The sequence below is a fragment of the Xenopus laevis genome, chromosome 7S (genome assembly GCF_017654675.1).
Source record: "Xenopus laevis strain J_2021 chromosome 7S, Xenopus_laevis_v10.1, whole genome shotgun sequence".
Taxonomy (NCBI): Eukaryota; Metazoa; Chordata; class Amphibia; order Anura; family Pipidae; genus Xenopus; species Xenopus laevis.
In genome coordinates, this window is record NC_054384.1 from 94,890,397 (window position 1) to 94,904,468 (window position 14,072).

General features: G+C 39.7%; 1 protein-coding gene across 1 annotated transcript; it reads right to left on the minus strand.

The window, feature by feature from the left end:
- Positions 1-1,722: 1,722 nt before the first annotated feature.
- Positions 1,723-12,634, minus strand: cnfn.2.S (cornifelin, gene 2 S homeolog). The gene is given in 5 exon segments (NM_001096315.1): positions 1,723-2,053; positions 4,108-4,244; positions 4,960-5,074; positions 8,041-8,150; positions 12,557-12,634. Coding segments are annotated over 3 exon segments (336 nt in total). The 5' UTR covers positions 5,069-5,074; positions 8,041-8,150; positions 12,557-12,634; the 3' UTR covers positions 1,723-1,963.
- Positions 12,635-14,072: the final 1,438 nt, after the last annotated feature.

The window sequence follows — 14,072 nt, forward strand, 5'->3', positions numbered from 1 at the left end:
CGCAGTGACATAATCGCACGTTAGCGTGTGACATCACTGGATTAGGCGCTAGTTCTCGCCGGATGCTGCCACGGAGCTGTGCGCAACAGCTGATTCAGACTCAGAAGTTTCAGAGATTGTTACTCTGTAGAATGGTGACTTTCTGTGGTGGCTACACAAAGGGTAGACTTGAAACCACTGATTCAGTGTTCATGAATAGTGATGGGCGAATTTGCGCCGTTTCGCTTAGCCGAAAAATTCGCGAATTTCGCGAAATGGGGAAAAATTCGCCGTCTCGTTTTTGACGCCGGCGTCCGTTTTTTCCGAAAACATTTTTTTGACGCCGGCGAATTTTTGCCGTGAATTTTCGTGGGTGTTTCGCGAATTTATTCTCTGGCGGCGAATCCCGCGAATTCGCGCCTGGCGAATAAATTCTCCCATCACTATTCATGAACTAGGGGAAAAAATGTTTGAGGTACAGTGGAGGTAGTGGCACCATAAGAAATATATTACTAGCCCTTTAACAAGCTATGCAGCACTAAAATTTCTTTTTAATACTACACCCTTCCCTTCCAGCATGGGGGGGGGGCGGCAAGTCAAAGTTCTGATACACACTGAGGTTGTTTAGGTATTTTTCTCCACTTAGTACTGTGGAACATCCAATTTCAGTGTAGGACTGGTCAGATATGGGTCCTCAACTGCAGCTCCCATGAACCTCACTGGCTCAAAGCCTGCCCTGTGGACATCCCTGTTGTTCTCAAGCACAAAATTCCTCAAATGGCCATTTAATGTACAGAGTATTTCATTTGAATGTATAAGTTACAAGTGGTTGGTTAGTGGGGGTAGGGCTGCTGCACAAAATCAGGCTTCATGATGTCAATTCTGAATTATTGTCACTGTGTTTGATTTATCAACAATTACAATGGGTTGTCTGAAATGTGCATTGAACTAAGAGAAAAAGAAGTTTAAAAGTCAATTTTCTGTTGGTCTGAACATATTGTGTGTAATGACACTAAGGGGCATATTTATTAAGGGTTGAATTGAAAATTCTAATTCAAATTTTCTTTATGGTCAAACCTCTCAAAATCGAATTGTGAATTATCCAAACTCGATTCGAATTTTAATTCAAATTTCGATATTTGTCAAACTCATGCCCTTTAAAAATTCTAATTCAACTATTCGCCACCTAAATTGCCGAGTTCATGTGTAAGTCAATGGGAGAGGGACCAGGGACCAATTTGGACATGTTTCTAGCCTTCCTGACATTGGAGTTTTTTTTCACTCGAAACGCGTTTAGTCGAATTCGATTTAAGTTTTCAAGTCGGTTAGTGAGGTGTTTTTTTGTTTTTTTTTATTAAATAAATTTCGAGTATATTTAAATCTATTAGTTAAAAAAACTCACATGAATTCAAAATTCGACCTTTGATAAATGTGCCTCCCCATGACTATAAGAAATAACATTAATGCCTGTGATGCTGGTCACTAGGTCATGATAATGTTTGAAAGTCCAGGTCTTCTGCAGTGAAGCTCCACCCATTGTGTTTCTGTGGCTGGAAGGTTACAGTACAACGCCCATCAGTTATTAGTCAGGTTTGATACAGAGGTTTTACTGTATGTACAAGTATATTTTATACAGAGGAGGAAAACAACAGACTGAACCTTCCTGGTCTAAGATATACAGTAACACAATAACAAACTAAGCTGGTCTTTTGAAGTCACAAAAGATGAAGAAACTCTCCTAAATCCTTTAAATAAGACTTTTCTTGTCACCATTTAATGATCATCCTTTAAATTACTTGTCTTGGATGACTGGTTCTAATCTATTGAAACAGGTATAACTAATGTTGCTACTAGTGTGTTGCCATCTGCACCGCTGCATGTGAAATGAATGTAAGGGTCCACCACAGGTGCAACAGTACAAACAGAAGTAATTGGGTCCTTCAGGAAAATGTCCTTATATTGTTGTCCCTTCCCCGCTGTCTTCTCAGTTTCTGGCCTTTAGTTCCCGAGCCATTTGGCAGAGAGTGCAGGGGCCACAGAATGAGACGCACACCCAGTCATTACAGATAGTGCCCTGAAATGCAAGAGAGAAATGTACTGGGTGAATAAACAGAAACAACGTCTATGGTGGTAATGCAAATGCAGGAATATTATCCTACTTACAAGATCCCAAACGAGTCTCTTATTAGTTAATGTCAGCTTCATAGCTATACTGAATACTTATAGTCCCTGTTGGTGTAATAAGTATGTCTGGAAGGGGCCAGAATATGCTCCTGTCATAATATAAATGATTGATGAACATGAAAAACCTTACCAGTTAGTGACTTAGAGCTCTTTTATAGCAACCAGAGCGGAATAGCATGGGGCCGATCTTCCATGCCAATGGGTTAGTGGACCAGATATAACTCAATATAAAATATTCCAATGCATGATCATATTAATGAGTTTTGTTAGCTCTTACGGTGTGAGCTTTTCATCAGGACTCTTTTACTATCAACAACTATAGACCCAATGGAACTGATTTGCTGAATCCACAACCAATCTGTACTCTTGACCCGCATAATTATTTGGTACCTGTACCTGACTCAAAATAAACTGGGGAAGGGGTAGAAAGTGCTCTTAGAATATCAGAGCAGAATACTTCCCAATTGTAAAATAAATGTCAGCAATGAGCAGACAGTTAACAGGGCAGCAAAAAGCCACCTCTGGTAAATTTAAGAGCAATAGAGCTCTCTCCACTAGCAATGTGACCTGCTCCAACACTAAGGGGCCGATTCACTAACTTCGAGTGAAGGATTCGAAGTAAAACAACTTCGAATTTTTGTGCTCCTCGACTATCGAATTGTCGTAAATTCGCCTGAGTAGAATGATTCGAATAGATCGAGCGCAAAAACGCTGCGACTATTCGCCATTCGATGGTCGAAGTACTGGATCGAGCGCAAAAATGCTGCGACTATTCGCCCATTCGATAGTCGAAGTACTGTCTCTTTTAAAAATACTTCGACTGCCTACTTCGCCACCTAAAACCTACCGAATTGCTTTAAAAGCCTATGGGAAAGTCCCATAGGCTTGTTTTCCAAGTTTTTGATCGAATAAAAAAGGCATTCGATCGAATGAAAATCCTTTGAGCGAATAATCGATTGAGCGCCTATTCGCCTGGCGAATATTCGCCAATTCGACTATTTGCCAGCGCGTAAATTCGCCAGAATTGCCTATTCGATTCTATTCCCCAGTCGAATTTCGAGGGATTTAACCCCTCGAAATTCGACCCTTGATGAATTTGCCCCTTAGATAAGGTGGTGGCCGCATCAGAAATAGCCCTGACTGGGAGCTTGGGAATCTAGAGGGTCCAGCAAGGCTCTAAATAATGAGCAATTTCAATATATCTTGGTAGAATAGGTCAACTTACCATTGTTTTGGGGGGCCCTAAACTGAGTGGGCACAAGTAACCTCTAGTTACACCACTTGTAATTAACTGCAATGGTTTTCATGAGAACAGATGGGGCTTCTATATTCTATATTTTCCCCTTCATTGCCGTTTTAGAACTGTGAACAGTCCACTCGGAGTGAACAGGTCATAATTGTAATGCCATGATCCTCGAGACATAGCCACATGCGCATACTGAGCACTTTTTAAAAAGTCATTGCATACACTATGGGGCACAAATACTTAGCTCGAGTGAATGAATAAAAGAAAAAATACTTTGAATTTTGAACGTTTTTTTTGGCTGCTTCGACCATCGAATTGGTTACTTCGACCTTCGACTATGACTTAGAATCGTTTGACTATTCGACCATTCGATAGTCGAAGTACTGTCTCTTTAAAGAAAACTTCGACCCCCTACTTCGCCAAATAAAACCTACCGAGCACCAATGTTAGCCTATGGGGAAGGTCCCCATAGGCTTTCTAACAAATTTCTGGTCAAAGGAAAATCGTTCGATCGATGGATTAAAATCCTTCGAACGATTTTTCCTTCGATCGTGCGAACAATTTGTGGTAAATCCTTCGACTTCGATATTCAAAGTCGAAGGATTTAACTTTGACAGTCGAATATCGAGGGTTAATTAAGTAAATGTGCCCCTTTAAGTATTTCTTTTTTGAGTGTGGTTTTAGTAAAAGGTATTTACCTCAATGCGGTAGCGCTCCCTTATTCCTGTCCTCATGGCAACAGACGTTCCAAACAGAAATGGCAGGCAGCAGCACTCTCCGTAATCCTTTGCCACTCTACAACCCAAAATGCAGGGTACGAAGGCTCCGCATAGACCTAGGGGAACAAGACAGTTCTGCTGATGGTACAGGCATAAGTCCTACATGTATAGGCACAACGTTGTGCCCTTTAGGGGTCCAGCATTTGGCAAATGGGCCATATCTTTATTTAAGTAACTTCCCTCTTGGCTAACTCTGGAACAAACCATTTGCCCCAGCCTCCTATAACTTCATTTTCAGACCCTTCCAAGCTATAGTGTGTGTGTGTGTGTATATATGTATATGTGTGTACATATATATATATATATATATATATATATATATATATATATATTCAACCTTCACACGACTGCTAGCCAAAGACTCCATGAAACTCAAAGTGCAAAATCGCTTAAAAACCTTTTGCGCAAATCCACTGTGACGTGTATCAAAGTTATGATCAATGAACATAGCTCGTGTTTTCATAGTGTACACCTCCACTCAGTGCGTGTATAAAGGCTGGTGGCACAGCCAAAAAGGTTAGGCATTTTATAAATAAAGGGCAACTATTTTTTGTATAAGTCCTATGAGTGTGATCCTTGAAAGTATCTGACTATAACATGGACTGCACCATTGGAACCATTTTCGTGAGTGCTGAGATATATACGGTATATATATATATATATATATATATATATATATATATATATATATATATATATATCTCATACTGTCACATCAGTTATCAGGCTCCCACTAGACAACGACTGTGCATTACTAAGCTGGTTACTCACAGATTCCTACATCGTCGCAGCAGTCACAGGTATCAGAATTCCATTTGCTGGGGGCACTGACAGCAAAATTCTGCACACCCTTGGGCTCATAGCTGATTGGATAAGACATTGTGACCTGGGAAGACAGAACAAGGAAATGGGATTAACAATTACTCCATGTAAAGCAGATGATGCAGACACAATGCTGCAGTACATGGAACTCTATATAAAGGGGCCCATTTACTTAGCTCGAGTGAAGGAATAGAGGAAAATAACTTCGAATTTCGAATGGTTTTTTTTGGCTACTTCGACCATTGAATGGGCTACTTCGTCCTTCGAATCGTACGATTCAAACTAAAAATCATTTGACTATTCGACCATACGATAGTCGAAGTACTGTCTCTTTAAGAAATAACTGAAGTCAATGTTAGCCTATGGGGAAGGTCCCCATAGGTATTGTTGGCTTTTTTTGTTCGAACAAAAATCGTTCGATCGATGGATTAAAATCCTTCAAATCAAACGAATAGCGTTTAATCCTTTGACTTCGATATTCGAAGTCGAAGGATTTAACTTCGACAGTCAAATATCGAGGGTTAATTAACCCTCAATATTCGACTATAAATAAATTTGCCCCAAAATGTCAGATCTATTTATTCTTTCTAGCCTGGCTATAGGATTGGGAGACATAAGACAAGACCTGCATAAACAATATATTGTAAAGCAGCGGTTCACCAATGTCTCGTGTGTTAATGACAGTCAACTCCCAGGCCTCACCCTTTCTAATCATTAGACATAGGGCTGTGGGTGGCTGCACGTATTTATTTGTGCACTCATTTAGTAAATTAGGTTTTGGCACCTTGTAGAATAAAGTAGTCAGTTAACTGTGCATATGTTCTTTATTTTTCTTTATAAATATAATTTTATTTCCGATTTTTCATGTCACATTTAAGAGCATACAAATCTTACCATTATTGTTATTTATCCTAAAATAAAAAATGTCTTGCAAAACAGGGTAAAATAAGTATAATATTGTTATATATTGTATAATAAAGTTGTCTCATACCGTTTAGGGTTGTCAAATGATTTTTATTTAAATGGTTGCAGTTGCCTTTACAGTATACATTTTTTCATCCTGGAACTGAAAATGCCCTCTCCTACTCATTTTATTGTTTATTACTCAGACCACTGACTGACTTCCAGGGTCACTTAGTAATCACATAGCTGTTTCAGTTTCTGAGAATTCAAAAAATCCACAAACTTGCAAACTAGGGCTTGGAAGCCCATGTATTCCCTTGATCTGGTTATATTTCTTAGCAGTCTAGTATTGTACAATTTCCCAATGTCGGGATCACTGCCCATAAAACGGAATCATTTTATTTCTAGACACAAATGCTAAATGTAATATTGCTTCCACTACACGCTGCAGACAGAAGTTAATATCCTATAACTATAAAGGAGCATCTAAAATATCCCATGTGAAATTTTTTCATCTAGATTTATTGTAACAAGAAAATCTCAGTAATTTCATCCCCCCCCCCTAAAACAAAAATCATGGAGGAAACCACATCAAGCTCAGTGTCCCTACATATGTACTATTAATGTCCTATGTTGTTACATATACGGGTATGGGACCTGTTATCCAGAATGCTCGGGACCTGGGGGTTTCCAGATAACAGATCCTTCTGTAATTTGGATCGTCATACCTTAAGTCTACTAGAAAATCATGTAATCATTAAATAAACCCAATAGGCTGGTTTTGCTTCCATTAAAGATTAATTATATCTTAGTTGGGATCAAGTACAAGCTACTGTCTTATTATTACAGAGAAAAAGGAAATCATTTAAAAAATTTTGGATAAAATGGAGTCTATTGGGGACTGCCTTTCTGTAATTTGGAACTTTCTGGGTAATGGTTTTCCGGATAACAGATCCCATACCTGTATAACAATATCAATCAATGACCACTACATCACAATTTCTACTTAATGTGGGCCATATTGTACCAAACAAATTCTTATTACATGTTTATTAATAATTCTTGCAGGGGGGTATAGGGGGCCCCATGAGGCCCAAATAAAGAGCAATTTCAGCATATACTGGTAAAACAGGACAACCTCTGTATATATTGGGGGCCCTAAAGTTGATTAGCTGTGGAGCCATGCAACAGCTAGTTACACTGGGACCTTTTATCCAGAATGCTCGGGACCTGGAGCTTTGTCCTGCTGATCTTCCCTCGGAGTGCTGATAATATATATATATATATCCTTCATCAAAGGGTGCTAGCCGAAACATTAGCTTTTTGCTCCAATAAACACCAGAGTTTTTGCATTAAGTCCTGTGAGTGAGATCCACTGTCTACATTGTATCGTATTTTCTGGCTTCTGCACAATACGAGTAGTGCCGACAGCCATTGCTATATAGCTATATATATATATATATATATATATATATATATACAAGCGTTGTACCTTGTTATTCAAAACTTTACTTTAAAAATTCATAATTTTATTAAATACGTTTAAAAAAACAGCCAACGTTTCGGTCTCCATCAAAGACCTTTATCAAGACCGATCTTTACCACTCTGAAGGAAGGGCCCATACAGACAAAAAACAAAATGAAGCTTGTATTAAAGTTTCATTTTTGCAATAGTTCCCCTTTAAGGTAACAGATTTATGGATACACCATACAAAAGGTGGTTTGTAAGAATTAGGTTGTGAAGAGGAATATAGGGTTAGAACTTTTACACTTGCAATCCATGCAGCCCAATGCAGGGATTATGGCTGACATTGAAGGACCTACTTAATCCAATACTGCTTGGCCATAAACATCCAACATTAACCAGGGAGCCCACGGGATTAAAAAACTAAATTTAGTTAAAAAACGAAATTCAGTTAAAAAACGAAATATGGGCCAGTGCATGTATCAGAGGCTTCCCTCTCTACCCCACATCCCTCCTAGATCCACAATTTGCAGCGAAAACAAAGAAATCAAAAAACAAATGATGCAGAAGGAGACCAAATCCATACCATTTGCCCTTAGAGCAATATAACTAATTCCTTGCAGTGCAGAGAGCAGAGGAGACACTGAGAAACCGGTACTCACGTGCGCTGCAGAGTCGGCTCAGTCGATGCTCAGGAAGATGCAGTTGCTGGATGCTGTGCAACCTGTCTTAATGCCTGTCATTTATAGAGGCCACTCATATCTGGGAGAGCCTATTGAATGAAACAGCCTTGGGTCAGGGTCCAACTCTTTATCTGTCTTTCTGGGAACTACCCATATAATTTAACACTTGGATTAGCACTGATAACTTGTGTAATAAAGCATTATGTTTCCTAATCACAGAGCATAATTTGGCCTCTGTTTTCTAAAAATATAACACATTATTATTGGAGAAAAAAAAAAAATCAAATCCATGAAGTATGTTGCTGCAAATCAGAGACAAGTTACAGCCCTGCACAGTACTGGACTTTTTTGTCAATGAAATCATGTGCTTTTAAAAGGCAGGACGAATGCTGGCGCAAGGCCCAACACACACCACCCAATGCCAGTACTACGAGATAATCAGGGAAACCTGCATACGGACCCTGGGGAGGTCAAAGGCATGCTTACAGATTTCTACACTGACCTCTATACCAGCAAATTAGTTGTCCCTGTAGAGGAAATAGTAACCTTCTTGCTAAAGGGAATCTCTCAACTCTCACCCCAGATTATAGGAAAACTTTGGAACTTGAACTAACTGAGCTAGAAATCCAGGAAGCAATAGACTCCTTCCCAACGGGCAAAGCAGGTGGTTCGGATGGCCTTCTTATAGAGATCTATAAGCGCCACTCTAAAACTCTGATACCACAGCTCCTAAAATTGTACAATGAAGCCATACAGATGGGTCACTTACCTCAGTCTTTGTATGAGGCCGCCATAGTTCTACTTCCCAAACCAGGAAAAGATCCCACCTTTGTGAGTCCTTTCGCCCCATCTCGCTTCTCACAGCGGACATAAAAATCTTCGCGAAGGTTTTAACTAGGAGATTGAGTAGGGTCATTACGCAGGTAGTGAATCCTGACCAGGTGGGGTTCATACCAACTAAGACTACCAGCCTTAACACTAGGAGGTTATATCTTAACATAATGATGAGCTGTGAAAACAGGGGAGGTAGGGCCATTGCAGCATTAGACATAGCCAAGGCTTTTGATACGGTGGAATGGCCCTACCTCTGGCATGTGATGGAATCTATGGGATTTGGCCTTAAATACATTCAAATGGTACAATTGCTGTATAAATTTCCCACAGTATCTCTGCGGCTTAACTTCCTCAACACCCCAAGCTTTTCACTCTCCAGGGGAACGAGGCAGGGTTGTCCCCTCTCCCCCTTGCTCTTCGCCTTGGCCATTGAGCCCTTTGTCCAAGCAGTGAGGTTGCATCCCCATATCAGAGGGTTTAAAAGAGAGAGCCAGGTGGAAAAGATCCAATTGTATGCAGATGATACACTAGTCTATTTAGGGGATAGAGACTGTTCAGTACAAGCCTTGGTTGAGCTCACGCAGGATGAAACGCTGGTGGCATGCCCTTTGCAAGTTGTAAGCTTGTTTACCTATTTAGGATAACAGATAGCATTACCAATTATAAAGTTTCAAGAATTGAATCTAGACCAGCTAATTCAATGGACTCAGCTCAAATTTGAAACCTGGTAGACACTGCCGGTGGGTCCTGCGGGTAGGGTACAACTAATTGAAATGTTTATTCTCCCTTTGGTATTCGCATAACCTTATACCGAAAAAGTTCTTTGCAGGGGTACATAGTATGATCAGCAAATTTATATGGGGTACCTCAAGACCACGCCTGCGTCTCACTACACTAATGAGACCCAGGGAAGAAGGTGGCATGGCGCTTCCAGATCTATATTTGTACTATGTAGCTGCACAGCTTACACATTGTATACCCTGGGTGCAGCAAGATTTATCCCCCCTGCTGTCCGAGCTTTGGTCAGAAGCAACAAACAAGCCAGGGCACCCTGGGCAGCCCTGTTCATTAAAAAGCCTAGGACGGCACAAATGCCATTGGTAAGGTTGCAGGGAAATATTTTACGCATTGCCATAGAATAGTGGGTTATATTCAAGTGGCGCCCCAAACCCCTGTATGGGGTAATTCTATGTTCCCGGATTTGGCAGCGCTCTCCCCACCCAGAGTGTGGCTTGACCTTAAATTAGTGACCATAGCGGATGTGTGGGAGGCAGATCAGGCAACACCTGCACAACACCAGTGAAAAATGTTGCTTATCACTATTTATAGAATATAGATTGTACAATATATTCTTATAAATACATTAGAACACCTTGACCTACAGCCCTAGGGCCTTATTACACTCCTAGAATTCCCTAAGGTGTATTATACTACATTCCAATGAGGTGTAGATTCCACATAGATTTTTGATCTTTCCATTTATCTTTAACCTAGTAATCTTCTATCTCACAAACTCCTCTGTAATATCCATCCACCTATCTATTTTACTGTACCTTTCTATCTCCACCAACTGTTTTTCCATTTCCGTTCCATTTCGCGCCTTCCCACTCCCTAGTTTTCTCTTATCTCCATTTTTTGTCTACATTACTCTCATTAAAGAATAGAGTACAGTCACTATATTTAGATAACACTGGCATATTTTGTAGCATGTTACAGAGATTGTACATCATTAATAGCGGTCCCTGTCCCATTGGAGCTTACAATCTAAGGTTACTATCTCATTCACACGCTAGGGACTAGTTAACCTGTTTGTTTTTGTAGGAAACCTGCTGGAATGTAACCTGGGACCCCCATCGTAGCAAAGGGAATCGCTGCACCACCATGACTTTGGGGAGCTTGGTGGTATGTCAGGGCATGTGATCTTAAAAAATTTATCAGGTATGGGTCAGAGATCTCAGATTGCAATGATTAATGTTTGAATACCACTACATTAATGATAACACGGAGCAACTGGCAAAAAAAGATGCCAGCTGAAAAATAGATTTTGTATTACAGATATTTACTCAGTATAAGGCCCAACAGCCTTGAAAACTGCAATCTGCTGGATATAATGATTTTATATTAGATCCTTTATTTGCTTTAGAAGGTGCTTTAATGGATCAGCCCAGCTTCACTGCAACGGAATTGAATTCTGCTGATCCCCCTTTATGGTGTAGCACCGTGTCCCTTGCTCAGTATTGTCCAGCACTAAAACACTACAGTTTATTTGTGATGGAGCAGCACTAGTTTTCTACACCAGCACTTCTTCTTCTTTTATGTATCAGAACAGCTTCTCTTTACCAAAATACTTCTGCTACAGAGCAGTCCTTCTGCTTTTGTTTATGGATTTGCTCTGCTTCTCTCCCACAGGACTCCTATGATGGATAGTTTTCCCTTAATTTTATAGGAGGGTGCTAGCTGGAGAGAAGCTCTGTTGATCACTTGTGTCAGTGGTTTAACAGAACAGGTATTGGACCTGTTATCCAGAATGCTCGGGACCTGGGGGTTTCCTCCCAGGATCTTTCTGTAATTTGGATCTTCATACCTTAAATCTACTAGAAAATCATATAAACATTAAATAAACCCAACAGGCTGGTGTTGCTTTCAATAAGGATTCATTATGTCTTGGTTTGGATCATGTACACGGTACTGTTTTATTATTACAGAGAAAAAGGAAATCATTTTTTAAAAAATTGGTTTATTTTATTACAATGTAGTCTATGGGAGATGGCCTTTCCATAATTCGGAGCTTTCTGGATAAAGGGTTTCCAGATAACGGATCCCATACCTGTACTACATTTTTGATGATTCTTCTTAATTTTACCCTTTAAAAGAGAAAGAAAGGCATTTTCTACTTGGGAGTGACAAAATGAAAAAGTCGGCTGTTTCATTCTACTGCACATGCGTCTGTGCCGGGAAATATGAAGACAGAAGAAGCCGGAAGGCAATCGCTCCGTGTTGCTCACTGGAATAACCCCGGGCCGGTGCAGTTCTCTGCAGATAGGAGCACCAGCCTGGGGTGTCAGTTAAGTAGATACAATCACTTGGATGTGCCTAACTTTTGGCACCCCAAGTAAAAACACCTTTCCTTCTCCTTTAATGTCCCCAGCTCAGGCCTAGAATGGGAGTCAAAATAGGCCCTGCCATTCCAAGTGTACAGAGGCCCAAACAGCCCCCCACCAGCCCACTATATGGTAACTTTCTATGGAACCATACAGCATTTGCCAGAACCGACAGATTGCCAGTCCGAGCCTGCAACAGCTGAGAAATCTAGGATGGTTTCCACATGAAAGGTAGTTCTGAATACATTTATCAAAATGAGACATCCCAGCTCAGTACAGAAAAATTCACCCACTTTCTACTCATTCCTATAAGATTTTAAGAAGCGTATTTATCAGTGGGTGAAAGTTAGAGTTCACCATTTGATAAATACACTTTTAAATATCCATAAGAATGAATAGAAATTGGATCATTTTTTCTGAACTGGGATTTAATCTCACATGTTGATAAATCTGTCCCTAAATATTACCGGAAATAAAAATTAAAGACATTGACATCAATTACATGGAATCAGGAATTCTGTTATGTTGGTAGAAGATAATTGTATACACATGATAATTACCTTTTATGACAGTTGTAGAAAGCAAGTTAATGTTTATCTAGATATCTTGTCTGACTTTTATAGTATTTTCAATTATGAAGACCTGTAAACGAAACAGAAATAAACAGACAGGTCTTTCACTTCTTGATTCATGATAAGCATCTGGTTCTTATATCCGGTCCCAGGGTAGCTTTCAAAATTAACCCACTAAAGGTTTTATTATCACCTTGTGAATGTGGAAGTATAGCTTCCTGCCAGTCCATTTAGCTCGAGGCTCTATGAATATTAAAGAAAGCGTCTTTACCATCATGTTTTCATTATTTTAAAGTCATAATTGATATGTGCATTGGCCCAAATAACCCATCGGATATATACCGGTTCCTTCTTGTCTACTGCACTGATGTGCTGAGTGAAACATATTTCATAACAACAGGGATTCGTATCTATATTTCTTTCAAAGTAAACAAATACCCAACAAACATGAAATGAAGCTAGAAAATGTATAAGCACAAGCCCAGAACTAGTTTCGTCTTTTGACTTAAAAAACAAAATCCTCTGTAGATATCCCAAGGCTCCCTGTCCCTATGTTTGTAGGCCATTTGATTTAGAGTTTGAGTTTAAATAGGGTTACCAGTTCAAGAAGATAATAAAAAAAATACATGATGACTGGTTAGTAATTCATTCTATGTGTTAGTGAGCAGACACTTTATACGGATTGCCCTTCCAGAACCATCTATAATAACTTCAATAAATAATTATGAAATAATTAAAGAGGAACAGTTCATACTGTGCTAGATACAGTGACACTTCTTTAGTTCATTAATGTGTGAGCACATAGGTGTTTGCATTGGAAACGTCCTGCCTCAGACTTTTATTTGGCTTGATGTCTGAGCTTTGTGTTGGCCATTCCAAAACCGGGATACTTTCTTTTCAGCAGTTAGGTTCTAGATTTGATGAGCTTATAATTGTTGCCCTGTTGCAAGATCCATCTATCAAGCAGGCATTAGACAGCTGCCCTCTCATGCTCCTCTAGTATAAATATTCATGATGGTTTCAACGACTCCTGAAATACTCCTGTAACTGAATAGAAAGGTCCCACCATAAATTGAGCAACAAATTGCTTAGATCTCCAGTGTATATGAATTACAGAAGAGAAAACTTCTGACACACAACAGAAGTCATTTACTGAGACCCTGGGTGCAATTGAAAGAGTACTAAGGGCTAAAAGCAGACAAAAAGAGCACAAAACAGATTGCAGCCATTTTTGGTACTTTGCACCCTGCCCTTTAGGTAATGATCACATTTCATGTGCATTTTCAGTGTTGGAGTGGCCTACCGGGGTACCAGGAAAACTCCCGGAGGGCTCAGGTTTCAGTGGGCCTCTTGCTTCTAACCTCTTGGCTTATTTCATGGTTATTCCCTATTTCTTTATGGCAACAAAGAGGCTTAATAATGGAAGAATAGAGAATAGTATGTAAAGAAAAGAGTCTGTCATCTGGCATATCTTTCATTTAACTGCATGAATTACACCTCAGCA